Source organism: Vulpes vulpes, chromosome 15 (assembly GCF_048418805.1).
Source record: "Vulpes vulpes isolate BD-2025 chromosome 15, VulVul3, whole genome shotgun sequence".
In the NCBI taxonomy this organism is placed as follows: domain Eukaryota; kingdom Metazoa; phylum Chordata; class Mammalia; order Carnivora; family Canidae; genus Vulpes; species Vulpes vulpes.
Genome location: NC_132794.1, coordinates 25,403,826 through 25,417,723, shown reverse-complemented (window position 1 = coordinate 25,417,723; position 13,898 = coordinate 25,403,826). Strand labels below are relative to the sequence as shown.

Below are 13,898 nucleotides of genomic sequence, written 5' to 3'. Positions count from 1 at the left end.
CCAGAAGAGAAATAGGAAGAGATGAACAGTAAGAAAAGTCTTAAAAGATAATATTAAGGTCAACTATTTAGTAAATTCAAAAATACATAAATTGAGGCGCCTGGTGGCTCAGTCAGTAAAGCATCTGCCTTTGGCTCAGGTCATGATTTCAAGGTCCAAAAGCCCCATATCATGCTCCCTGCTCAGCGGGGAGTCTGCTTCTCCCTCTCCTGCCCCTCCCCCTGCTTGTGCGCTCTCTTTCAAATAAATAAATGAGATCTTAAAAAACAATAATAAGATAAAATTGTCAAAAATACAAAAATTGACAGCATTTCTTCTCTTTGAGTTGTCATCAAATTTATTGCTTAGAACTACTTTTAAGGGGCACCTGGGTGGCTCAGCTAGTTAAGCTTCTGACTTTTTTTTTTTTTTAAGATTTTATTTATTTATTCATGAGAGACACAGAGAAGAGAGAAAGAGAGGCAGACTCCTACCCGGTTAGGAGTCCAATGTGGGACTCAATCCCAGGACTCTGGGATCACACCCTGAACTGAAGGCAGATGATTGGTCAACCACTGAGCCACCCACGCATCCCAGAGGAAGAAATATTTATAAGCATTCAGTAAAAATTATAGAATCTAATTTAATAAATAAAGATTTATTTAACTTTAGCTCTGTGCCTAATGTGGGACTTGAACTCATGACTCTGAGATTAAGAGCCACGTCCTACTGACTGAGCCAGTCAGCCACTTCTAATTTAATAAAAATTTAGAATTAAAGAAATGTTGGTAGAAAACATGCTGGGACTCCTGGGTGGCTCAGTGATTGAGTGTCTGCCTTCAGCTTAGGTCATGATTCTGGGATATTTTGAGATCAAGTCCTGCATCGGGCTCCCCACAGGGAGCCTGCTTCTCCCTCTGCCTATGTCTCTGCCTTTCTCTCTGTCTCTTATGAATAAGTAAATAAGATCTTAAAAAGAAAAAGAAAACATATCAAAATTCATCAGCATATGATATGCCCAGTGTGTGTCTGTGGCAAGTATGAATTAATATAGTCCTGAGTTAGTATGACGTAACTGACCTTTTAGACTCTAAGTTTACTTATATTTTTTAAAAAATATTTTATTTATTTATTCATGAGAGACAAAGAGAGAGAGGCAGAGACACAGGCAGAGGGAGAAGCAGGCTCCATGCAGGGAGCCTGACTTGGGACTCCATCCCGGGTCTCCAGGATCACGCCCTGGGCTGAAGGTGACACTAAACTGCTGAGCCACCCGGGCTGCCCTAAGTTTACTTTTAAACATCTGCTTGGATGTGGAATACCTTCTACTAATAGAAGCTTGTATTTCTTATAGCGATGGGAGATTCACAATGCTCCTAAAGGAAACTATATCAGATAAGATGATATTAATATTGCCATTCCATTTCTACAAAGACACAGACTAAAAACTGGGGAACACTCAGTTTGAACCTCATCACTCTGGTCCCATTCTCATTCTGTTCCTGCCACATTCTGTTCTCCTGAGTATGCTGCCAACCTGACAACAGATGCTTACTTAGTCCATGTGCATGTTTCTTTCTCTAGATTTCACCAGAAGTTTGAGTATCACTACTCCTGAACAGATGATTGAAAAGGCCAAAGGGGAAACTGCTTATTTGCCATGCAAATTTACCCTTAGTCCAGAAGACCAGGGACCGCTGGACATCGAGTGGCTACTGTCACCAGCTGATAATCAGAAGGTGGACCAAGTGGTAAGTTTTAAGTGTTTGCTCTCTTAGTAGATGTCCACTGGTACTTCTTAGGTGTCCATCACTATGCTGATCGTGTGGGTGAGGGTGGGATGGGGAAGCTACATAGAAAGCCCCAGGCTTCTCAGGTTTGTGATCTGGGTGAGGATGGCAGTCACTCTGATGGAAAGTGAGGACACATGTGTAATGGAATGGAATGAAATGGAAAAGTGGCCTTAGGATTTCTTTGTGAAGGCTTTAAGGAAGAAGAGGAACTTAGGAACATTCTCTAAATCTGGAGCTGGAAATGTGAATCAGGGAGTGGTGGGAGGAGTATGTAGAGCAGGCATTATAGATAGCATGATAGGAATATGAATAATGTGTTGGGGACAGCAAGCAGATTAGACTTTGTGAAGAACTAGAATTCAGATTTTTGTTTTCGTTTTATTTAATTTTTTTTGTTTTCATTTTATTTTTTAATATTTTTTCAGAATTCAGTTTTATTTATTTATTTTTTAAATATTTTATTTATTTATTCATGATAGACCGAGAGAGAGAGAGAGAGGGAGAGGCAGAGACACAGACAGAGGGAGAAGCAGGCTCCATGCCCTGAGCCTGACGCGGGACTCAATTCCTGGACTCCAGGATCGTGCCCTGGGTCAAAGGCAGGGGCTGAACCGCGGAACCACCCAGGGATCCCTCAGAATTCAGTTTTTAACACAAGGATTCTGTTACCAGTATAAGTGTCATCGAGTGTAACAGTGTAATGCAAGTGCATAACACAGCAGTCTATTTTCCATATTCTTCAAGTTAAATATCCTGAAGAATGAATTTCTTTTTTTTAAAATATTTTATTAATTTATTCATTTGAGACACACAGAGAGAGAGGCAGAGACACAGGCAGAGGGACAAGCAGGCTCCATACAGGGAGCCTGACGTGGGACTCGATCCTGGGTCTCCAGGATCAGGCCCTGGGCCAAAGGTGGCGCTAAACCGCTGAGCCACCTGGGCTGCCCGTGAATTTCTTAAAGAGTAAAATAAGGTCATCATGGCAGGACAATTTATAAAATAATTAATCTTAAATTTAAAAAATGAAGTACCAAAATATTGTTACAGAAGTTTTTCTAATTACAAAGCAGTAAGAGCCTGGGACTCTTGGGTGGCTCAGCAGTTGAGCGTCTCTGCCCAGGGTGTTGATCCTGGGATCCCAGGATTGACTCCCATGTCGAGCTCCCTGCATGGAGCCTGCTTCTCCCTCTGCTCTCTCATGAGTAAATAAATAAAATCTTAAAAAAAAAAAAAAAAAAGAAAAGAAACAAAAAACAAAGCAGTAAGAGCCTAATGTTTCTTTTAAGGCTTATGTTCTTTTACCACCTGAAAACCTTTTTTTCTATTTTTGGTTTTCAAATATATTACAGAAATATGGCTATGTATGATTCACTCCTCCTGCTCATTATTCATTGAATCCTACTTTACTTCTTTTTATCTACTGACACAAAAGAGAGACTAACATATGTGAATACAAGATTTTTATGATTGTTTGCAGAAGAAACACCCGTGAAACCAGGTCCAAGCAGAGTAAAGAATATACAAATAACCATGGGAAGTACCCTCTTCCCACTGAAGGTTTTTACCATCTTGAAGTTTGTGTTATTTTCATGCTCTGCTCTGAAGTTGTTAACTCATGATAAACAGTATATGCAACTGTTTTTAAAAATGATATAAATAAAATCATACTGTATTTAAAAAAAAAATAAATAAACAACACCTGGAGAGCCAAAAGTGGCACAAAGGAGGAAAATTGTCGACTAATCTCATCTCCAAATACATATATCACACTTTGTCTTTTAATGGTACCAAAATATTTCACGTAGAATATTTCGTGTTAGCTTTGTCTGACACATTTATTTTATTTTATTTATTTATTTATTTTTTTTATTATTTATGATAGTCACAGAGAGAGAGAGAGGCAGAGACACAGGCGGAGGGAGAAGCAGGCTCCATGCACCGGGAGCCTGATGTGGGATTCGATCCCGGGTCTCCAGGATCGCGCCCTGGGCCAAAGGCAGGCGCCAAACCGCTGCGCCACCCAGGGATCCCTGTCTGACACATTTAATTCTAAAAAATAACAAATTATATTAGACCAGGGGGAGAGAAACAAGTTCAAATATTTACAGGAATATAGTAATACATTTGGAAGAGAAAGTTTTTAATTTATGGTCCATAGCAAAGACAAGGTTATTAAGCCATTTAATGACTGAACAGTGCAATTAGATAATTACTGTTTTTGGCAAATTCAGGCAGTTTACCCATCATGTATTTGTTTTTGTTTTTCTTTTCCCCCATCATGTATTTGTGAAGGAAAAAATTAACGTCTTTCCCAAGTGAGTGACTAGGGCCACTGCCTCCAAAGGCTTAACTCTGCCCTGATTCTGCTACCAAAAGGAACTTCATTTTGTCTCTGTAAGCAAAATAGAGCCTGACTCATTCTATCTACTTAGCCAGCTACTGTGTACCTCCCTACTTGTCTTCTTTCCTCCTACTGTCTCTCCATGCAGGGGTCATCCCGACCCCTCTATAGAGCCCATGACTGCTCTCATGGCTCATATGAATGAATGGAGAGCATGAGTTTTAAATGCTTCACAGCTGAGGAATAAAGAGTGAAGAAGCACTGTGAAAAGGTACGTCTAGAGACCGAGAAGCACAGTATGCCCTGTAGCCTTGCATGTCCGTTCCTGGAAGGAGAACCCAAAGTCTTCTGGGCTGAGTGGGAGACACAGCTTTGTTGGCTACAGTACTTATGAGATAATTATGAAAGTAGGAACTGGGTTTTAGTGTCCATTTCTGTGTTAAAAACCTAGTCTGGGACAGCCTGGGTGGCTCAGCAGTTTAGCGCCGCCTTCGGCCCAGGGTGTGATCCTGGAGACCTGGGGTCGAGTCCCACATCAGGCTCCCTACACGGAGCCTGCTTCTCCCTCTGTCCCTCTCTGTGTCTCTCATGAATAAAGAAATAAAATATTAAAAAAACAAAAACCTAGTCTAATTTAAAAGACAGTAAAATTCAGCCAAAAAGAAAGGTAAAACGGATAGTGAAAGATTGATGCAGAAGGGGTTGCTTTCACATAGAATTTCAGCTATGTTTTCTGTTAGCTGAGCCATCATTTTAATTTAGTTAAGCTAGTAGTCACTGTAGCGGGGACAAGGCTGAAGAAGTTACCATCCTTGTTTCCATGTACTATGCACTTCCATGTACTATGCACTATCCATCCTTGAAGAAGTACATCCTTGTTTCCATGTACTATGCACTTATGTGCTGGCCGGTGTTTTATATGTTTTAATTATGTATAGTTATTTAAGCCTTAAAACAGCACCCTAAAATGAAAATTTTTAGGTGTGTGAAGAAGAGGAAATGGAGGCTCAGGATCACACAGCTGGCAACAGCTGCAGTTGGGGTTTGAACTTAGAGGTGTCTGGATCCCCTACTGTACTTTATTATCCTTTGCCTGACCCCATACTACCTCTTGTGTTTCATAAGCCTCTACCCTCATGTGTAAAATAGGAACAAAGACACCTACCTCTCCGAGTTGCCATAAGAATTCACTGAAATACTGTATGCGTAAGGATTTTGTAAGCTTAAAAGTCCTGTAAAAATTAATAAGGTCAGTACCAAGTCAATCAATGTACCAAGTCAAATGGATCTGGTTTGCATCTTAGCTGTGGGCCTTTGCAAAAGTTGATCTGTGAGAGCCACTGCTCTCCTCAGCTTACAGGTTAAAATGTGGATGGCGCCACTATCATTGCAGGGTTGTGAAGAAGAATCAGAATTGGCCTGGTAAAAGTTAGTTCTCCACTGCATGACAACCATTTGTAATACTGTTTTCCTGGGAAAATATTAAGAGAGTGTACAAAATAACAGTGAAGACACATCTTGTCAGACTCTCCTTAAAAAACTGCTAAGGTGTGTTTGTAGCAAAATGAGGAATTGAGTACAGTAGATGGAACAAGGGAGTCAGTAGTTAAATGCAGACGAAGAACAGCCTTATCTGAGGAGTGCAGTGTTGCTGTTGACAAGTCAGTGTGGGCAAGAAGATGAGCAAGCCAAGAAAGTAATGACTTGTGTTCTTAGGGTAAGTCAGCTGTGGACCTTTCAACTGCTGCTTTTATTTACTTAGCAAACTGGTATTGGGAGTGCATCCTAGATATAGACATTTAATACACAAATTTAAAAATCTAGTAGACAAGGTGTGGGGTTAGCATGACAGTGGAAGTGATGATACCAAAAAGAACACAAGTCCTTGCCATCAAGAAATTTCTGCAGAAGACACTAATTCTGATTATACTGTCTGTAATTAACATCTCAGATAAAAATTACTTCCAGAATATAAACTGTAGTCGTCTTCTCTGATTATTATTTGAGTTTGATTCCACTACTCTTTGAACCTTGGGTCTCAGAAGACCAGAATATAGGATTTCATTAACGAATGTGAAAAATGTTAATTTTGGTCGAAGAGGTGACTTATTGTCATTCTCTTCCAAGCCAAGTTTAATACAGAATTTATTTTCTCTCTAAATCTAGCCTTTAGTTATTCCCATTAAAGCCTGTAACAGTGGCTTAGAAAACTCAGTGGAGGACCACCTGGGTGGCTCAGTCAGTTAAGCATCTGCCTTCAGCTCAGGTCATGATCCCCAAATCCTAGGATCAAAGCCCTGTATTGGGCCTCCCTGCTCCATGGGGAGTCTGCTTTTCCTTCTACCTCTGCCACTCCCTGTGCTCTTGCGTGCGCATATGTGCACTCTCTTCCTCTCCCTCTCTATCTCAAATAAATAAATAAAAATCTTAGGAATAAAAAACTCAGTGAAACTATAAAGAGGTCTTTACTCTTAGCCTCAGAAGACCAGTTGAGGGATGCCTGGGTGGCTCAGTGGTTGAGTGTCTGCCTTCAGCTCAGCACATAATTCTGGAGTCTGAGGATCGAGTCCTGCACTGGGCTCCCTGCGGGAGGATCCTGTTTCTCCCTCTGCCTCTCTCTCTCTGTCTCTCATGAATAAATAAAAGTTTAAAAATCTAAAAAAAAAAAAAAACAACTAGTTTTAAGGTCCTGCTAACCAGGGCCCACACATCTTGAGGTGTTTTTTTTTTTTTTTTTAAATGACTTTGTCTTTTAGAGTCTAGACCCCACTAGTGTGTCTGACTTAGAAAAGTTGTTTTTTTTTGTTGTTAGATTCCACAGGAAAATTATCACAAGCCTTTTTTGGGGGAATAAGGGTGGTGGTGTTTACTGGATTTTATTCATTTGATTGACATACATGTAGTTGACATTGCAAGCTCGGAGACAGCTGAAAAATAGTGTGTGTAGGAATACACACATCTGTGTTCTTGCCCAGCCTAAATCTCTCTCTTATGTGGGGCTGTATTACTTAGATTGAGTCTTTGTTGTCCTATGTATTTTTTCTTATGAATTTGTTTTTATTGGGATATAACGAATGGGTTGAGAAATGTCACATGGGTTATGCCCTACCAGGTAAATGTCTATTCTGATCTTTCTATGATAGCTTCTAGAGCTTTTTCTTTTTCTTGGAGCTGCTGCTCTTGCTGCCAGCAGCCTCTTTAGGTCTACTGCTGAGTGGCTTCTGATTTTCCATTTAAACTGAAGGTGTGCAGCTGTATTCAAGGATCCTACTGATCTGTTTTCTTTTCTTTTCTTTTTTAAAGATTTTATTTCTTATTTTTAAATTAATTAATTAATAAATTACTGTTGAGAGAGAGAATGCGAGTGGGTTGAGGGCTGGAGGGAGGGAGGGAGAAAGAGATTGAGACTCTCAAGCAGGCTCCACAGCACAGAGCCTGACGTGGGACCCAGTCTCGGGACCCTGGAATCATGACTCAAACTGAAATCAAGAGTCAGATGCTTAACCAACTGAGCCACTGAGGTGCCCCAAGATTTTGTTTATTTTTTTAAGATTTATCTATTAGAGCACGAGTGGAGGGTAAGGGCAGGGGGAGAAACAGGCTCTCTGCTGAGCAGAGGACACTGTCCCTGCATATGTGGGTGCGTGCACACACAGCCTGATCCCAGGACTCTGGGATCACGCCCTGAGCTGAAGGCAGATACTTAACCAACTGAGCAACCCAGGTACCCCACCTCCAAGGTTTTTTTGTTTTGTTTTGTTTTGTTTTAAGATTTAATTTATTTATTCATGAGAGACACAGAGAGAGACACACACAGGCAGAGGGAGAAGCAGGCTCCATGCAGGGAGCCCGATGTGGGACTTGATCCTGGGTCCCCAGGATCACACCCCAGGCTGCAGGCGGCGCTAAACCGTTGCGCCACCGGGGCTGCCCGCCACCTCCAAGATTTTAAGTAATCTTTATACCCAACATGGGGCTTGAGTTTACAACCCCAAGATCAAGAGTCGCATGCTCTACCAACTGAGCCAACCAGGTACCCATGAGCTCTCTGTTTTCTTAATCTCTGATTTGAATAATTGTAGATTTCCTGATAATACTATATTTAGTTCTTTTTTGGATCCTGCAAAGTACCATGGTGTATCCAGAGGGTTTGCTTATTTTTCTTTTCCCTGTCTTATTTTGTTTTCTTTAAGATTATTTTATATTCTGGAGACAAAATTTATGACGACTACTATCAAGATCTGAAAGGACGAGTACATTTTACAAGCAATGATCTCAAATCTGGTGATGCATCAATAAATGTAACCAATTTACGGTTGTCAGATATTGGCACATACCAGTGCAAAGTGAAAAAAGCTCCTGGTGTTGGAAATAAGAAGATTCAGCTGACGGTTCTTGGTAAGTTTTTTGTATCAGTGCAACTTGTTAACAAAGTAATACAACTGGGTTCTGTAGTAGCAGCATTTGAAGTAATTCTAATGCCCTCAAATAACATAAAACGTAAACTTGCACTTTTTTGGATTAAGAACTTAAGAAGTGACCGGCTTCTTTGTGAAATTCATAAAAGTTTAAAGGCAAATGAAGGAGTTTTGTGATATGAAAAAAGAGCCCTAAGCCGGCCATTAGGAGATCCAGGGTTTTTTTTTTTTTTTTTTTTTTTTTTGTATTATTCTCAGATTTGCCTTAAGAATGAAATGGAATCTCTTCATTTCCTGGGCCTCATCTTCCCTTTTTTGAAACATGAGAAGATTTAATTGTCTGTAAGTTTCTATATTATTCCATTCAGTTCAAAGGTGTTTGTTATGGGCACTTTAAGCTTTTTTCAAACTATGTAACTTTCATAAATGAGATTTTTATGATAGAATATTTAGAACAGAGAAGATGGAATATAGTAGAAGGAATATTAAAGGAATAAGGCCACTAGACATCAGATAACCATTTGGCCTCCCTGAACATCACTGCTTTTCATCCTTAAAGGGATTAATTAGACAGATGATCACTAGGAAGTCTTGTCTCTATGACAGTTAAGGAGGAGATTAGCAAACTGTCAGACTGCAGTGTTTATTCTTTAGATTCTGTGGTTGTGTATACTCTTAACTCCTTCAAACTGAGAAACTGAAAGGTTATTGTTCATATATATACTTCCAAAGACTTATTGTGTGCAAAAGTATAATGGCTGCTATGTAGAAAAACACAGCTGTCTAGCTCTGTTTATGACCGGACACTACCCTGTTTTGTGACCTAAGGTCTCCTATTTTGGCTTACACTAGGAGACCCACTTTGTGTAGGAAGTTTGTATTGCTAGGACTATCTACCATACTCCTGGAAATAACTAATCGTTGAGGTTCTCTCCCTACATCAACTCTACCTCATTCCTTTTGTTTTAGAGAATTGATCGGTTGAAGGAGGATGGAAAAAAGATGTGTTGGATTCCAGGTTTACTGAGAACATCACTCTTTTCTAAAGAATGCATATCAGAGCAGGTAGAGACTAGGAACAAGAATGTGGATTTAAAAAAAAAAATGTGGATTTTTGTGCACTCTAATGGCAACTTCAGGGGTTGTCTTGGTTGGTAAGGCTGCCTTCCACTGGCAGCATTGTTGAATGGGCACATAAGGGAGTCCTGGTAAAAGGCACTTCATCTTAAATGACACTAGTTCAAAATGTCTTCTGTGGTATAAAAGCCAAGGAACCAGGAGAGGGAATCTGGTAATGTTGGGAATTCTAGATTTCTATGTCTGCATTTAGTAAACATGGAGTTACCTTTCTTTTTCATAAATGTGAAGGCAGGTAGAACTTTAATAATTTATCTGAACTCTTACTCCAGGCCCAGGCACACCACACCTGGGATTATAACTCTGTGTGTCTTCTTTTAGCACTAACACTCTCTCCAGGAAGCATTGATTTAGGATATATATGGAGTTTTAACTGGTCCATAATATACCAATCAGACTATGCCTGTTACCACAGTTACTTGTTGTGGACCCTGAGATGGGCAAGTATACTGGGAAGAGTGCAGTTAGTGTGCGTTTCCAGAAATGGTGTGAACAAGCACAGTATGTGTGGGCGTGTGTTATGGTTCCATAGGACCAGGTTCTGGATTGAATTTGCAGGTCCCGACTGACGAGATCATTATAGCACAAGGCAGCTTTATATCCTAGAAGGAACCTGAGTCAGTAATAATGGTTGGCACATAATGTGACTAAGCACACTCAGGACAGCAGCCATGACTGCCATATAGGAGAAATGTCCCTTTTTCATCAAACCTCACAACCCAGCATCTCCTACCTCACGAGAGAAAAATGAGAAGCACTGACACAGTAATTCCTTTTGTTACCACCATAGGGGATCACCATGGCCTAGCAAGCTGTGAATCCAAACCAAGGAGGAAGGGGAGGGGTTGAGTGGAGAGTAAGAGGAGAAAGGGTGATTGCTGAGGAGCAGTGGGGATGACTAATACTCTGATTTGAGAGGCTGTGTCAGAGCTGGAGGAGAATTTCCTGTAGCTCTCTCTTCCATGTTTTTGATAAGCCATGGCTACTCCTGGGAAAAACGACCAGAATTTTCTCTTCTAAGTGAAAGTTGGATGGAAGCTTATCTGTTAGCTTTACCTGAGAAATCCGCTTGGATTGTCTGGAAGAAAGATAAAATGAAGTGCTCTCTAGAGACTGGACTCTTTTGTCCAGTGGAGCTCAGTTCACTTGGAAGCTTTGCCTAATACCTTGATTTGCTTATGGGGAATCTGGAGGAGATGCCACCATGGCATTCACAGAATAATGAGGTATATTCATTGATTCCTGTGTGCTTGTGTGGACATGAACTGGGATGACTGTTAGTTGCCTGGGTGTGAAGAGTGAAGGATTATTATGGCTTGCCCCATTGCCAGAGCCTGCCCTGCTCTTCCAGATATGCCAAAAGTTCATGTGGATGCAGCTCAGTAACAAAGGGAATTGATTAAGGGTTAATATGTGGCCTTCCCGCAGGACCTCTGAAAGGGCATATTATTGAGACCTTCTGTTATGAACAGGTTGGATTGTCTTGAAGAGAAGAATAACAATCATTTCCTGGATGTATATGGCCCAACAGTTTGTGGGGTAGCTGGGTGAATACTGGCCCTTACGGGCCTGAGGGATTTGGAAGCCATTGGTAAAGGCAGGGCATTTTTTCCCCCATCTTTTATTTTGAAATAGGTTTAGTTTTATAGAAATTTTCTCCACTAGAACATGATTATTTTTTTCTAATTAAAAACACTGTGTCTTGGGACCCATTTTGAAACTTATGCAAATATTTTGTTTGTCCTCAGACTTTGGCCCATCGACTTCTGTGCATGATTTCACCTGGAGTCAGGGTATTTTTTTGTTGTTGTTTTCCATAAATTAACCCATTTATTATAGGCTAGCAGTGTTTCAAATGGTGGGGCTTCTACTGGTCTTTCAACTCCTTCAGTCTTCTGATGGCAGACTTGACTGTGACAGCAGAAGTGGTGTTGTGTAGGTCCAGGCATCATTGGCTACTATTCTCATGCAGGAACCATAATGCCAGATCCCCACACCTCATCTTTTCATCTTGGTTTTGCCACTTAAGGAGCACATGTACTTGGTGTGCTGGTTTATTTCAATCTTGTTTACCATTTTCCTGAAGGAGGTACTATGACAGGTCCCATATTTACCAACAATTCCGACCTTGGTGTGTTTAGCCGTGTTGCTACAAACTAGGTCTGAGCCCAGAGAGCAGAGTATTTTCATCCAAGCAAAAACAGCAAAAGTATATCCTGTCCCATATGGGAATTTAGATATTTCTCCTGTAGACTGATGTAGGCCACTAGTATGAATGGGTGATGGCGCAGTACATGTATGGAGTGCAGTTACTACACTGGAGGGATGCTACCCACGTACAAGTCGTTGGACATGCACTTTTCTTCTTTTTTTTTTTTAATAATTTTTTTTTATTTATTTATGATAGGCAGAGAGAGAGAGAGAGGCAGAGACATAGGCAGAGGGAGAAGCAGGCTCCATACACCGGGAGCCCGACGTGGGATTCGATCCCGGGTCTCCAGGATCGCGCCCTGGGCCAAAGGCAGGCGTTAAACCACTGCGCCACCCAGGGATCCCGGACATGCACTTTTCTTGAGAGGGACTATTGGCTGTGCTAATGATCATGGGAGGCAAATGTTCTGGGGGCTATGAACAGGTATCCTGGAACCCCCAGGCCAAAGAAACATGAGAAGATAAGACTTTATCTGTGATCCTTTGTGGTTTTTATCTTTCTTTCAATATAGGCCATGAATAAAAGTTATCTTACCAGGCAGCCTGGGTGGCTCAGCAGTTTAGTGTTGCCTTCAGCCCAGGGCGTGATCCTGGAGACCCAGGATCGAGTTCCACGTTGGGCTCCCTGCATGGAGCTTGCTTCTCCCTCTGCCTGTGTCTCTGCCTCTCTCTCTGTCTGTCTCTCATGAATAAATAAATAAATCTTAAAAAAAAAAAAAAAGTCATCTTCCCTGTGGTGTAATGGCTAGGGTTGGCATGTAAGGGATTTGCCCATTCTCCTCCCAATGGAAATCAAGTGGGCCACTCCAGAGTGACACCCAGAAGCCAGTGTTGGTAACATCTTGTTCTGTTGTAGATGGAGTGTGTATTTCAAGCTCAGGGGCCTTGAATTTCCGCAGCAGCCACTAAGTAACTGCCCATTATTGGATACATTTGGTTTATGGGAAAGGGATATTTTGTTAGGAAAGATGAATGTTAGCATTAGAACACTGTATTGCCAATGGATTTTTGATGTATGGAGCATTGTTTTAATATCTCACAATATCTGCTGATTCATGTAATGAAGGATTTATTTGCTTGTTTGAAGAAATGGAGAATAAAGCTCATTTCATTAAAGATTCACAGGATGAAATAATTTGCAAAACTGATTTAAAAGTCTAATTGCTGGGCAGCCCCCATGGCTTAGGGGGTTTAGTGCCACCGTCCACCCGGGCTGTGATCCTGGGGACCCAGGATTGAGTCCCGCATTGGGCTCCCTGCATGGAGCCTCCTTCTCCCTCTGCCTGTGTCTCTGCCTCTCTGTGTGTCTCTCATGAATAAATAAATAAAATCTTAAAAAAAAAAAAAAGTCTAATTGCTGTAGTCCCCAGGGCAATTGATCAATCTGAAAAAGAAACACATTTGCTTAGGCAAGTCATCAATGCAATTAAATGCATGTGTTCATCCTTATTAAAAGGTACAGGCAGTAAGAGAGTGGAGAAATAAAAGGTTTAAGTATTATCAAGAAATGGGTAAAAAAATATGTGTGAAGGAGATTATGATTGACAGCCTTTCTTAAAGATGTTCCCCAACAGTCCTCTTGGTCAACTTTGGAAAACAGTTTGAATGTTTCTTACTGAGTTAAATATGCACTTGCCATATATGACCCAAGAATCACCGGGAAAAAGAAAAACATGTATCAATATTTACATAGTGTTCAGGTGTTCAGGCAGCATTTGTAATAGCACAAAACTGTAAAATCCATTTACATTTTCATAGCAGTGAAAGCATGAAAGCCCATCCAGGACTGAAAGAATAAAAATTAGCTCAGACTAAAAAAAATAGTCCTGCTATTTATCTGACTGGGAAGACATGCAGTAAAAAAAGTAAAAGTAAAAGTGTTCATGGGGAACACTATTCCTCTTTGCCTCCCCAGTGATGCCCCCACTTTGCACTACTCATCTTTTCCTAGGGTACTACATTGCTTAATGGCCCTCATCTCCACCTGAATCCTTACCTCTCCTAATCCTGGCTCAG

At 40.9% G+C, this 13,898-nt stretch overlaps 1 protein-coding gene and 1 pseudogene across 2 annotated transcripts in view; one reads left to right on the top strand and one right to left on the bottom strand.

The window, feature by feature from the left end:
- The window catches only part of CXADR (CXADR Ig-like cell adhesion molecule), a 61,807-nt gene that overhangs the window by 23,280 nt on the left and 24,629 nt on the right, over positions 1–13,898 (top strand). For both annotated transcript variants that reach the window (XM_025995663.2, XM_025995662.2), the window contains exons 2-3: positions 1,564–1,730; positions 8,310–8,514. In XM_025995663.2, coding sequence (XP_025851448.1) covers positions 1,564–1,730; positions 8,310–8,514 — 372 coding nt within the window. The remainder of the gene's footprint in view (positions 1–1,563; positions 1,731–8,309; positions 8,515–13,898) is intronic.
- On the bottom strand, positions 11,520–11,861 carry LOC140595767 (large ribosomal subunit protein eL43-like; annotated as a pseudogene).